Source organism: Lagopus leucura, unplaced genomic scaffold (genome assembly GCF_019238085.1).
Source record: "Lagopus leucura isolate 7727_CA_CO unplaced genomic scaffold, USGS_WTPT01 Super-Scaffold_100014, whole genome shotgun sequence".
NCBI lineage: Eukaryota > Metazoa > Chordata > Aves > Galliformes > Phasianidae > Lagopus > Lagopus leucura.
This window is the reverse complement of record NW_024962268.1, coordinates 1,467,637-1,480,286: the sequence shown is the minus strand read 5'-3', so window position 1 is coordinate 1,480,286 and position 12,650 is coordinate 1,467,637. Positions and strand designations below refer to the sequence as shown.

The 12,650-nt window shown below is 37.6% G+C and overlaps 1 protein-coding gene across 1 annotated transcript in view; it reads right to left on the bottom strand.

Moving 5' to 3' along the window:
* The window catches only part of LOC122182140 (phosphoglucomutase-like protein 5), a 55,452-nt gene extending 43,226 nt beyond the window's left edge, over window positions 1–12,226 (bottom strand). The window contains exon 1 of the mRNA XM_042875187.1: window positions 12,042–12,226. Within this exon, the coding sequence (XP_042731121.1) occupies window positions 12,042–12,187 (146 nt within the window). The 5' untranslated portion in view covers window positions 12,188–12,226. The remainder of the gene's footprint in view (window positions 1–12,041) is intronic.
* Window positions 12,227–12,650: the final 424 nt, after the last annotated feature.

Here is a 12,650-nt window from a genome sequence, read left to right as displayed (position 1 = left end):
GATTTGTAAGAGAAAGAAAAAAAATGAAAGAATCAAAACTAAGATTTCTACACATCACTTTTTGTTAATTGCACTAACTACAGGAGTGCAGTAGTGCTACTATACTCCTGCAGTACTGCAACAAGTCCTAGTCTTGCTGGAAGGGGGCATAGCATAGGGGCATAGCAGCACTACAAAAAAAAAAAAATCCAATTGGAAGGCACCACAGAAGATCTCTAAACCAAATGTGTGACCAAAGCAAGGTCAGCTATGAGATAAGACAGTGTTACTCACAGTGTTTTCCAGACAAGCACTGTTAAAATCCCTTGTTCCAAACTATTCAGTCTCCTGTCCTCTCACCACACAAACCTGTGAAGTGCTTGGCTCCATCTTAACAGCCTCTGTGTAGCTACTGGTGGCTTGTATTAGGTTGTGACAATGACATCCCTTCTCCATACTATCAAATCCAGTGCTCCCACCACTCCTCTTGGGGCTCAGGGTAAAACAATATTGAAAACATGGTGTTACAAATCTTCTTAAAATGGAAGTAAATGGCATCTGCAGCCCTACTCCCAATAACAGACTTACTCATTTTATCACCTAAACAATCACACTGGTCAGACTTAGATCTACTTTAGTTGCTTCCTAGTGATGTCATCAGGATTTGGACTTCCTTACAATATCATTGTTTTATCTCTTGTACTCTGTGTATTTTAGAGAATTAGAATTACTAATTTTTCTATGCAGTTTTCACAAAGAAGAAAAGTGCTTTTACAGTTTCAAGGTAGTGGTCATATCTATAGAGTAAAAGCAAATTCAGAAGAAGAAACTATAATATGCCATAGAAACAAATCTACTACAGCATAGCTGATGTTGGCAGGAGCCACAGGATCCCAAGCAGGGACACACAAAGCAAGGTGCCCAGAACCATGCTCACACAGCTTTTGAAGGTCTCCCAGGAGGAGACCACAGCATCTCTGGGCAGCCTGTGCCAGTGCTCCATCACCCACACAGTAAAAGAGTGGCTCTTGATGTTTGTACGGAACCTGCTGTGTATCAGTCGGTACTCACTGTCCTGTCACTGACACAACTGGAAGCAACCTGGTTCTGTCTTTCTTTTAGCTTAGAACACTAGATTTTGGATATTGGATATTCTTTACACCTGGAATACTCTTATACTGGCAATTACCAGAACATGAAATATATATTTCAGTACTTTTCATATATTCTAGCTGTAGAAATGATTTAAATAACTTCATTCTGTTTTGACTGCAGTGTACTATTTGAAAGCAAAAGTGGTTTCTCATACTCACAGTAAACACAGAGCTTCAGTGGTAAATTACAAAACTATTAATACTGAGAAAGGAAAATTCCATTCTCCTTTAATATCAGGTTCTCCTACGAGCACTCTCTCTCTCACACACACATATTCATAACCCTTTTCAGAACTCTTATTCTGATTTTGGAAATATCTCAGTTGCCTTTCATTTCTGCACAGAAGGAAACAGACGAAAATGTTTCTGCCCCTACAAAATTAAACTGACAATTCAATCGACTAAGTCTGAAAGATCTGTTCTAACAAGGCTCCCAAATGTCTTCAAATCATGCTACGTACCCTGGTTCTGTCACAGTCTTACACAGACCTTGTTCAAAACCTCCAGAATGTGAAGAACAATTTCCTGTCTTCTTATTTGTAAACAGTAACTTAGCAGAACATGCTTAAGAAACATACATAAGAAGTAGAATTCTGTTTTTGACATTCTGTGCCAGAAAGGTTTTCTTTGACATCAGCAGGAAATTTACCCATGAAGGTCATCCATTTACAGAAGTCCTTTGATGGGAGAGGTCAGTTTTGGGCTGGTACCAGCTGTGCTGTCTGGCACAGATGAAACATGTTCAGACACGTTAATCCATGTGGGAGCCTTTGGAGGCTGCAGCCCAAAATAAATCCATGGAAAAAAAAAAAAAGGGGGCATTTATTTTAAACACTCTTTTAGTAGTCATAGTGTCTTCTTCAACTGTCTTACTGAAAAAATTCTCCAAATGTTTAAATTAAAATGCTTTTGGAATTTTTTTTTAATCAGGATATTTGTAGACATTCCTGTTGCTTATTCATGTTTGTATACATTTTGAGATATAAGACAGATGCAGCACTGGGAGAACTACTGACCTTCTGTTTCCCAACATCTGTCTATTGCACAGTGCAAGACTCACTCAGAAAGACTGGTAAAATGTTTATTTTTCTTAGGTGGTTTTCACACGCTGCATGTTAAGCCCGGACGTATGTTTGTTTGTTAAGACTGCAAGTAAACTTCTTAATAAGTCAGTCACGTCTGCAGTGTATGTTTACATCACACCAAAAATAGAATATTGTTTTAACCTTGGTGGACAAAATGTAGAAGTAAAATTCATAGCCAAGATGGAAAAAAAGCACTGTACATCTTTCAGTTCATCTTTTAAAGGACGAGAGCTTTCAGTACAATTTTCCTCACTCAGTCCTGAGAACGGCTCGCTGCACAGCCAATGAACCTGCTCACTCCAGGCGACAGCGCCTACACCTGCCCACCTTATGCACTGGAGGCAATCCAATGACTGTAAGTGGGAGTAGGGCTGCCCTGCAGCCTGCCTTTTTTAGTTGCCCTCAGGATCACAACTGACCAGTGAATCCCTTTCAGGCCCAAAAACTAAGCTGTGTGCCAAGTAAAGATGTACGCCACAGGACCATCCTGCCATAGAGTACAACTCAGTTTTCCTACTGATGTAAGACACTCCTGTGTCCTTTTCTTCCCAAGGAATGAAATACAAGTACTGAGAAACATAAACAAGCAATTCATTCTTACAGAAAGTTCAGAAATACACAATACATTAACAATAACAGCTAAATTACAAGCACACTGTACAAATGAAACTAAGGCACAGCTAATGAATGGATGTCAGTGTTCTGTAAAGACATTTCTTCCCCCACAAAGCTTCTGAAACATGCAATATATGAGTACATAAAGCACCTATCTTTTAGCATTTATTAATATTGCAATGTCATTTTAAAAGTTACCCTTCCTGAACAAATTTGCCATCATACAATGCTAAACAACTTTTTATTATACTCCAAACACATTAAATTATATTCATGAAAGTTTAATGCAGTTGTCTTTTACAGAGTTCTAGAACAGACCTTCTACTTGTTTTATTTCATTTAGTTTAAAAATGGCTTGTACGTGACATGGAGTTGATTTGACAGAGGTGTCTTAAAAATCCACAACAAGCCTCTTACAGATAAGAGAAAGTGAGACTGACTTATATGACTGAAGAAGATAACAAGAGCTATGTCAGAACTGGCAGAGCTTGAACAAATCACAGTCACAGAAGTGAACACTTGTACCTAGTTGACTGTAAACTGTATTTATAAATTGGGGAAGTCTTTATTTTGGAATATCCCTTACAACAATAAAGGGCATCCATGCCAGGCAAGGGCCATGCATACCCAGCTTTTTGCATACGCTCTGTCATTAAAACAGGTGGATTAAGAATACCGAAGAAAAGCAGGCAGCTACAAGCCACTTACAGAGTTACAAGAGGGACAAAGAAATCCACAGAGTATTTGTAAACTAAAAATTCAAGGAAATAGTCACAAAGACACAATTGGAATGTGATATGCTATTCTCCATAGCTAATCAGAGTTGCATATTTCTTTAGTTGCTAATGTTTCTTAAACAAAAATAAAAGGTCCCTTTCATTAATTGATCCAAGAAAACTTCTTTTTTTGTATCTGTGTTTACAATTGGAAGATTAAGCTCTAAGCTTTACCTTTGAAATCTATGTTTCTGCTTCACTGTAGACCTCTTTCACTTCATATCCATCACTTAGACTTCATTTTTCAAACATGGTGTTTGAAAAAAGAATAACAGTCAATTATCAACATAAAACTTTTCATAGGTGCACAGATACGAAGGATGCCAATGGAACTACTGGTGCTCAAAATTCTTTGAAAGTAAGACCAGACTAGGGAGAGCTGATTGATCATCTCCAAATTAGAGGTCACTTTTGAAAGCAACAAATAATTTCCTGGTCTACAAATATCTTACTTGAATGAACTCTTTGGGAGCCATAGTTCATGCATATATAAGTTGATGCAAATCCTATACTTCCTTGCTTTATTCTAAGAAAGTTTGTATCTATATTATTATTCAAGAAGTGCTGAATATGTCTAATGCCTTTGTGTCTATAAAAAAAATACTCAAGATCTTCATACAGAAGATGTGAATTTTAATATCAGACCTGACTGAGTTAAATCTAGCTGGTTATCAACAGAGATTTCACAATAACTCTTTGAATAACAAACATATTGGAATAATTTTCTATATTAGGTATTGCAGAAAACCTTCAATCAGAAAAAAAAAAATCTTGAAGTTAAACTTCAAACTGTGACCATGTTGTAACAGAGTCAAGAAAATGCCATAATTGGGTATTACGAGTAGTTGCAATAATACAGTTCGAGCCTAAATTTGACTGAATGTTAACATCTACCCTCTCAAATGAATCAAAATAGATTTAGGACAAGCTACAACACTTAGGCATTCCTCACCTCAGCCTAATTAAGGCTTGTGAACTGCGTGTTAAATTGAAGGCCTGGGCCCCTTACTCCTTCAAAATAATTCTTACAGAATACAATATTTTCATCTCTTCAGTCTGTGATGTCTGTGTTGGTTGTGCTCCATATGTAAATTCATGTAACCATATTTACACTGTTTTAGGAAGGCACATAATTAATGACTGTGCCACTAGGTACTGTCCAGTCAGTCCTGAACTTAGCAGCAGAGCTGTTATAAGCAGCAGTGCTACTGACACTTAAATTTGCTACTATCACTACCTTAAATTTGCAAATGATTTAAGTAATTATCTGGAGTTGTCTTGAGATGGAGTAACATTCCTTTTCAGTAGCCTGTTACCTCCTGTTCCCATACCTGCTTTTGAGGATTCAGGATTTAACAATGCATCACTGCGTTGCACACCTACACTAACTGACCTGAGGAGTATTAAATTCTGAACTAAACCCTAAGCAGAATGATGAAAGCACAGCAGGAAATGTATTTTCCTGCTGTATTTAAATTACGTTTAAATATGTAAACAATGTATATGCAACACAGATTTCCAGGGAAGATGCTATTTAAAATTGTTTCTTATATGCTACCCTCACTGTCTCCTGCTGTGCCAGGGGACTGGGTTATGGAAAGAAGATGACAGGAAGTAGCAGCAGAAACACTTAATCAGGACAATACATTCCCCAACAAAAATCATACAAAGAGGGTCCAGTGCTTCATGGAGGAAAGCAGGCCTGCTTGGGGCTTTATCCCTCTGTCAAGTCTTGAGTTTAGCATTAGCAAGCATTAACTCCCAGCTCTGTCCTTTTTGGTAACAGGCTTTGGAACTGCTTTCAGAGGAACATTCAGACCTTCTTTCTTTGCCTTCCTATCAATCTCTTAAATTTTTGAGCACAGTTGGACTTTGACACACAGTAAGCACTAAATCATCATTAAAGCTTCATTACATCCCTGTGGTTTCTATTATGACAGTGTTTTAAATGCCAAAGAGAGATGTTCATTATTTGTTTGTGGAGGTAATATTTGCTTCCCTGGTGTTTCCAGGTAGAAGTCAGAGACCAACCAAAAGCAATCCAACTTACGCCAAGAATAGTGAGGTTCTCTTGTTGGGCAATTTCTACAAGTCGATGTTTTCTTTGATTCCTAATTCTCACAACTGGGAAAAAAAAGACAAAAACAAAAACCCAGTCTTCTGGAGTAGTGTTGCGCTTCTCTGGGCAGTAATCAAGGGGAACTCAGTTGGTAATAATGATTAACCAAAAATACAGCCTTCCCCATGCAACTGGCCAAAACAACTCGAAGACACTTCTCTGAATTATTATCTTTCATGCTCACTCTGTTTGTTGCCCATAATGTGAGGCTTATGTCCTACAGGAATAGGCAAAGTCACTTAAGCAAAGTTTCCTACTGTGCTACAGAAAAAAACAACCCTACTCCAAATTTTCATCCTGTTAATTTAAGTTTCTTGCTGACTGACAGGATAACATTCTTTCTGCACTCAGCACAGCACATTCAAAGCCATCACATCTCTGCCTTTCACAGCATGAAGACACTTTGTTAAGCAAGTCAGAAGAGACACCACCACAGCATGCCCTCTCAAAACCTGGCTCTTGCCAACCGGACAGTAAATGGATAGGCAGCAGGCACTGATGTCTCAAAGCTGCATTAAAAGGTGGGCTACCAGGTGAAATGTCACAAGCTCCTGAGTAGTGAGGTAATCAGCTCCGCTCAGACTAAACCTAGTTAGAGCATACCAATACTGTTGTAATGACCTGCCTGTAGAAACAAAGTATCAGATAATGCTAGCCATAAGAGAATTCTCTAAACAATCCTCTTCTCCTGTACCAAGCTGACTACTATTTTCCGCACTCACTCAACTTCATAACTCCTACATAAACAACTTTTGCTCACTCTTCTGATTCTCATTTTGTAGACAATGAGCTAACAATTCTGAATTCCATTTCCTTCTCTGTTAAGCAGAAATCAGATAAACCAGAATACAAGGATATGAAAAAGAATAGTTTGTTGAACAGTGTACACAGCTACACATTCACTACAAGAGAAAGAACACCAATCTAAGGTTACACACCACCAGAGAATTGAAGTCTGGAGACTTACCACCACAATCCTGTTGATGTTGGACCAAATTAAAGCAGATGTTTCCTGTCAAATGTTATACTGTTATACTCTGCCTACATTACATAAAAGTGTATTCCAGCAGTCACTTCAAGCAAACCTGTGTAAATGTTGAACATCTTAAGTGAATTCTCTTGTAAAACCACTGCTCTGTTACTGTATTTCTAATCAATATTTAAGTCCTCTAGATTATTGTTTCCTGCTGTTTAACAGCACACACTGAAAAACTATTAAGCAACACATTATCCTGCATGGACATGAACAAAGCTCTAGAGTTTCTAAACCCCTTCCTTCAAGTATTACGCATGATTTTTTTTTTATTAACTGAAGGAAAAGCTTTAATAGCTTTTTTTTTTAGATTTAGGCTAAACTGTGGCCACACAATATGGATGTATCATAAAAAGAGGTGGATTTTCTTTTCTTTTCTTTTTTTTTTTTTTTCCAGATGAAAAAGGTCCGCTGACCTTGGAAGACAGCAGTACGACGGAGCCAATTCTCTCTCATGAAATCTGCTCTTACAATCAATATCCAAAAGTGGGCCATTTTTTAACTCTGGTAATTTCAACTAGGAAAATACTTCCATGCATTTTAGTGTTTTATGGAGTAGTGACGGTTGTTAAATCCTACCTGGACATGCTTGAAGGTAGCATTTCCTTACCTCTTCTGGAAGACAGAGACCTAACAAGTAGAAACAAGTTTTCTTTCTTGTATAGGTACAGCTTTTCTAACCTACTGCGCAAATGTTACATGTTATATATACTATATTACACATGTTGCCATTTTCCCTTTCAGTCATGTTTATTTTAATATATTTCTCATTTTCCACTGTTAGAACATCAAAGCACTAAAAATAAGGAACACCAACATTCAACAGTGCAGTAGAAATGACTTTTAATCAATACATATAAGCCTTAACCGTTAGACATTTCACCCACCTTAACAATTCATGTTTTCTGTGCGCAGTATTACATGCTTTTTCCTAAGCAAAGGTATGAGATGAAGGACTCAAAAATTCTCTAGCAAGGAAAACTTTGATAAAGGATGAACAGAACAGGGAACATTTATACAAGCAAGACACAGTAAGTCCGTAAGACCTCAGGACCTAAAGGATTTGGCCAAAGTAATTGCCAGGCCACTCTGTTATATTCAGAAGGCAAACTGAAAGAGCCTTCTGAAGATAGCAAGCAAATACCAATACTGCCTTCAAGAGGGGCAAGATCTAGAGGACTACAGACCTGTCAACCACACCTTATTCCCTAAGGTGAGGTGGTGGAGTGCCTTGTCGGGAAATCAGTTCCAGACCTACTAAGGACAAGAGCCCAACTGCAAGTAATCAACATGGATTTATGAAAAGGAAATCCTGCACAGCCAACCTGTTAGCCTTCTACAATGAGGTGACTAGCTGGGTAGACAAGGAGAGAAAAGTGGATGTTGTCTGCACTGACTTTAACAAGGCTTTCAACTCTCCCATAATAACCTCATAGATATAATGATGAAAAATACATGAGAGGATTGAAAATTAGTTGAACTTCAAAGCTCAAATTGTTGCCATCAACAGCACAAATTCCTGCTGGAAGACAGTCTACTACAAGTGTCCCACAAGGGTGTACACCACAGCCAGCAACTGAATGTTGTTATTAATGACCAGGAGGATTGGATAGAGCATATTCTCAGCAGTTTGGAGGTATTATAACGTAAGAAAAAGTAGCTGATACACTAGGTAGCTTTGCAGCCACTCAGAGACCTTAAAAGATTGGAGAAATTGGCCAACAGTAAACCTCATCAAAGTCAACAAGGAGCAATGCCAAACCCTGCATGCAGCAATAATAATCCCAGGTACCCCATATATAAACTGGAGTCAAAAAGCTGGAAAGTAACTCTACGAAGAGGATCTGGGGTCCTGGTAGATGATAACTTGACCATAAGCCAGCAAAAAGCTTTGAGGCAAAGAAGGCCAACAACATCCTGGTCAGCACTGGGAAAAGCAGCGCCAGCAGGTCAAGAGAGGTGAGCCTTCCTCACTGTGCAATACTGGTGAGGTGGGATCTGGGATCCTTTGCCCAGTGCTGGGCTCTCTGGGATAAGATATACATGGACTTACTGGAGCAGTTCTACTAAAAAGCTACTTAAATGACTAAGAGATTGCAGCCTATGTCATACTGGGAGAGGATGAGGGAGAAGGGGCTGTTAAACCTAGAGGAAAGAAGGCTGAGGAGAGCATATTAGCAGGGCACATAAAAATCTGATTGGAGGAAGGAATAAATAAAGATGGAGCCAGACTCTTTTAGTGGTCCCTAGTGACACGACAAGAACCAATGGGCACAAACTGAAAAACAGAAAATTCTGCTTCAAGATAATTAAAAATAAAAAAATAATTTAAAAAAACCTTGTTTATTGTGAGAGTGGCCAAACAGTGGAACAGGTCTAATCAAAATCTCTCTGGAATTTCCATTCTTAAGGACACTTCAAGCCCAAGCGGATGTGGCCCTTAGCAGCATTCTCTGGTTTAGAGAATGCTCTGAACAGTTGTTAAGCTAAATGGTGTCCAGACATCCTTTCTAATTTCAACTACTGCAAGATTGCTTCCTTCTCTTATGTCAGAGTTAATATTCACAGTATATTTTTAAATTTAATTTTTAATATTTTATTTCCAGTGTATGAGCTTGAAGAATGAGCGTTATGGGTAGATACACAATGAACTTCTTTGACAGTTCTAGAGTACAGAACAATCCATCACAAATGAAAAAAAGGGATCAAGAAACAAAAAAGATCATAGATTAAAAGCATTCACTAGTGAGCAGTAACCTGAAACCTATTGCAGAATTGCATCTAGCAGCATTATCTTTTCTGTTCTGAACATTCTACTCAGAACAGAAAATATTTTCCTCACTGACTTAATTAGAGTGGAGGTGAGAGATACAGCAGCAAACAGAAATGGTGCTGTCACTCTAGACAACATGCCTTCTGCTATCAGACATCACATTCTTGAAGAACAGGATTTCCCTTTCCACTGGAGACACTTCAAGTCTCAGAATTCTAATACTAAACATTAAACTAGTGTGCTATTTCTACACAGAATTGCTCAATCTTGCCTTTTTTCTTTTTGTCAAAATCACATTACAAATATTCTTATCCTTCAAAATGGATTATTTTTTTTTCTTGCAAGTTGGCTAGTTAGTTCATGGGAATAGAAGTATGAATGCTTTAAGCACAGTCTTTCACGCTCACTGTCCAACGATAATATTTCTCTGCACTAGGACAACTCTCCCTTATGTATATGGGCATAAGAAATCAGATTCTAGTTCAACACGAAACTCCGTCAGCAATATACTACATTTCAGACTATGATATTCTACGATTTTTTTGAAAAATACCTCTTACATACTGTCTTTCCTGGAAGTTAATCACTGCCAAAAAGTGGGCTTTACTGGCAATCCTGGAAGACATGATGGTTCAATAATTCCTCCACCCAACCTTTGAGGAAGGTGTTTAGGACTGTTTACTGTGTGCCAAGGCATGTATCCTGTGCATATGCAGAAAAGCTACTTCCCTAAAATGAAAACCACATGTGTCTTCAAGTCTAAGCTGGGCTCTTTGAGGTCTGAGTTCAGCACTAGCACATGTAAGTGAAGCAAGTAAAGAGAATTCTGCCACCACAGCATCAGAATATCTGGACATCATTACTGCACTGTTACAAAAACTTTAGAATTCAGGTGTTTTGAATTTTCAAGAGTCTAAATAAGAGTCCCAAAAGAAAACTGATCCCTTTGAAAAGATTAACTTTTAAATATTCAGGAAAACAACAACAATCTAGAAAGAAAGAAAAAAAATATATAAAAAAAATGTCTTGGAGCAAAGCAGCGAATTTCATAATAATTATTTGACAGACGACAAGGAAAATATTTATATTCTTCCATCATTTACTGAGTTTTATTTAATAATCAGACTTAGCTCCACAGAACTGATTTAGGTAGTAATCACCCTAAAACAACTTGTGCACCAGAAGATCAAATAAATACTGTCAAAGACATCAGTCAAGTAGCCACTTGGTCATTCTGGGGATTTCAGCACATTCATACTTCCTGGCATATTTACCCAGCTTTAAGAAAAGTAGAAAAGCAAACATATTTAAAGGCCACTGTGTCTTCGAGTCTTACAGGAATGCATAGATCCCAGGCTGTACTTCCAAAACTAACTGCTATTTATTTTAAATTATCTATCTATTATTTTAAATTAACTATCTTAATGTAACAGTAGCTTTCACTTCAACAGTGAGATATTTGGATCACTAAACAGACAGCATAAAATAAAAAAAAAAAAACCCTGCAATCTAACTGCATTTTCTTAAAACAGACTATTCACCCACAAGTAAGGAATATTTTCCTAAAGGTTCTGTCAATCATTAAATGAAACTGCTAGCTGAGTAAAGTAGTACATTCCTGAAACCTCTCAAATAGAGATGCACCCTGATATTCTTGCTTCTCAATGAGTGTAATCAACCTTTTCATAAAATCTACATTTCATTTTAAAACTACTGCTTACGTTTCTTGATTAGACACATATAGCAGCACAACCAATCACTCTTGTACTAGTGAAGCTATGCAGCCAGACTAACACTGACACACAATTAGCTCTGTGATCACTCCTTCCACATAAAGAATCTAAGGCAGTAACATTTAGCTTAATCCTCTTATGAGGAGTTTACAGAAAATTTAGGCCTGGATGAAATTTCTTCAAAATCCAGCTGCTGACATAGGATATACTTTTTCAACAAATTTTATAGAAATAAATTAGCCTTGTCACAGGTAGCTGAAGTACACTTTCAACAATTCATGTCTTGGAACTGGAAATGGATTTCAGGACTACTAAATACCCCTTCCAGGACATTTTATATCAAAATAAAATACATAATTAACCTGATTAAAACAACCAGTTTTGTGGAGGTTTTTTTTTTCTTAGTGCTTGCTTAGTAAAGCACTTGCATTTTAACTGTTCTAAAATTCCATGGTTTGAAGAGGGAAGGCTGCCAGATGAGACTATTATTTAATCAGAAAAAGAATGAAATTATTTGGAAAAGGAATTACCCCTTACTTTTCATAATATCAGAAAGATCTGACCTATTTATTCCTTCTCAGGGTGAATTAAACTATTTTAATCCAAGTAAAGGTTAGTAATATTCATCTCACTAAGATCAAAGCATCCTTAAAACAAATTAAAGCAATGAAACACATAAGCACATCATCAAATGACAACGATTTTGCAACTGCTTTATAATACAAAGCATGGAGATAATATAATGACCAACATGATAAAGATGTTCCATCTTACTTGTCCAGGGCTGTACTGGTGGGCATGCTTCTACCAAATCCTCGGACACCCATCTGACAGAAGTATGGAATGCAAGACAGATTGGCAGCAATAATTGCCAGTGAATCAGACGCATTAACAAAGAAACCATTTTGGCCAAGGATCATATAGCGGTCCTGGAAAAGACGAGAAATACAGAAACCTCAAATGCCTCAAATCCTATGTTTTGGTTTTTTCTTTTAGATAAACAGTAGAAAGAGTTCTTTTGTGGTTTTGTTTTTTATTTTTTTTAAATAGGCTTTGTGTTACATGTATCCCTCTTCAGGCAGAGTAAATTTACTGGCATTGTCCTGACGGATTTATAACCTTGCTATCATACCCTCACTCCCTCCAGTAAACAAAAGCTCCTAATCAGACCCTAGCCTGAACCTCCTACACTGTACTTCAGTAGGTCTGCTCCTGCCAGGGAATGCCTGTGTAGGAGAATCTTTCTGCCAATTGCACGCACTGTACTGTGAGTAGGAGGGTATTCTGTGTTTCGAGACCACAGAAAACAGCTTCTGTTCTTCAGAACCTTTTCATCATTCTCAAATCTTCACAAGACAGCAAGTTGTTTTTGCAATACTTTAC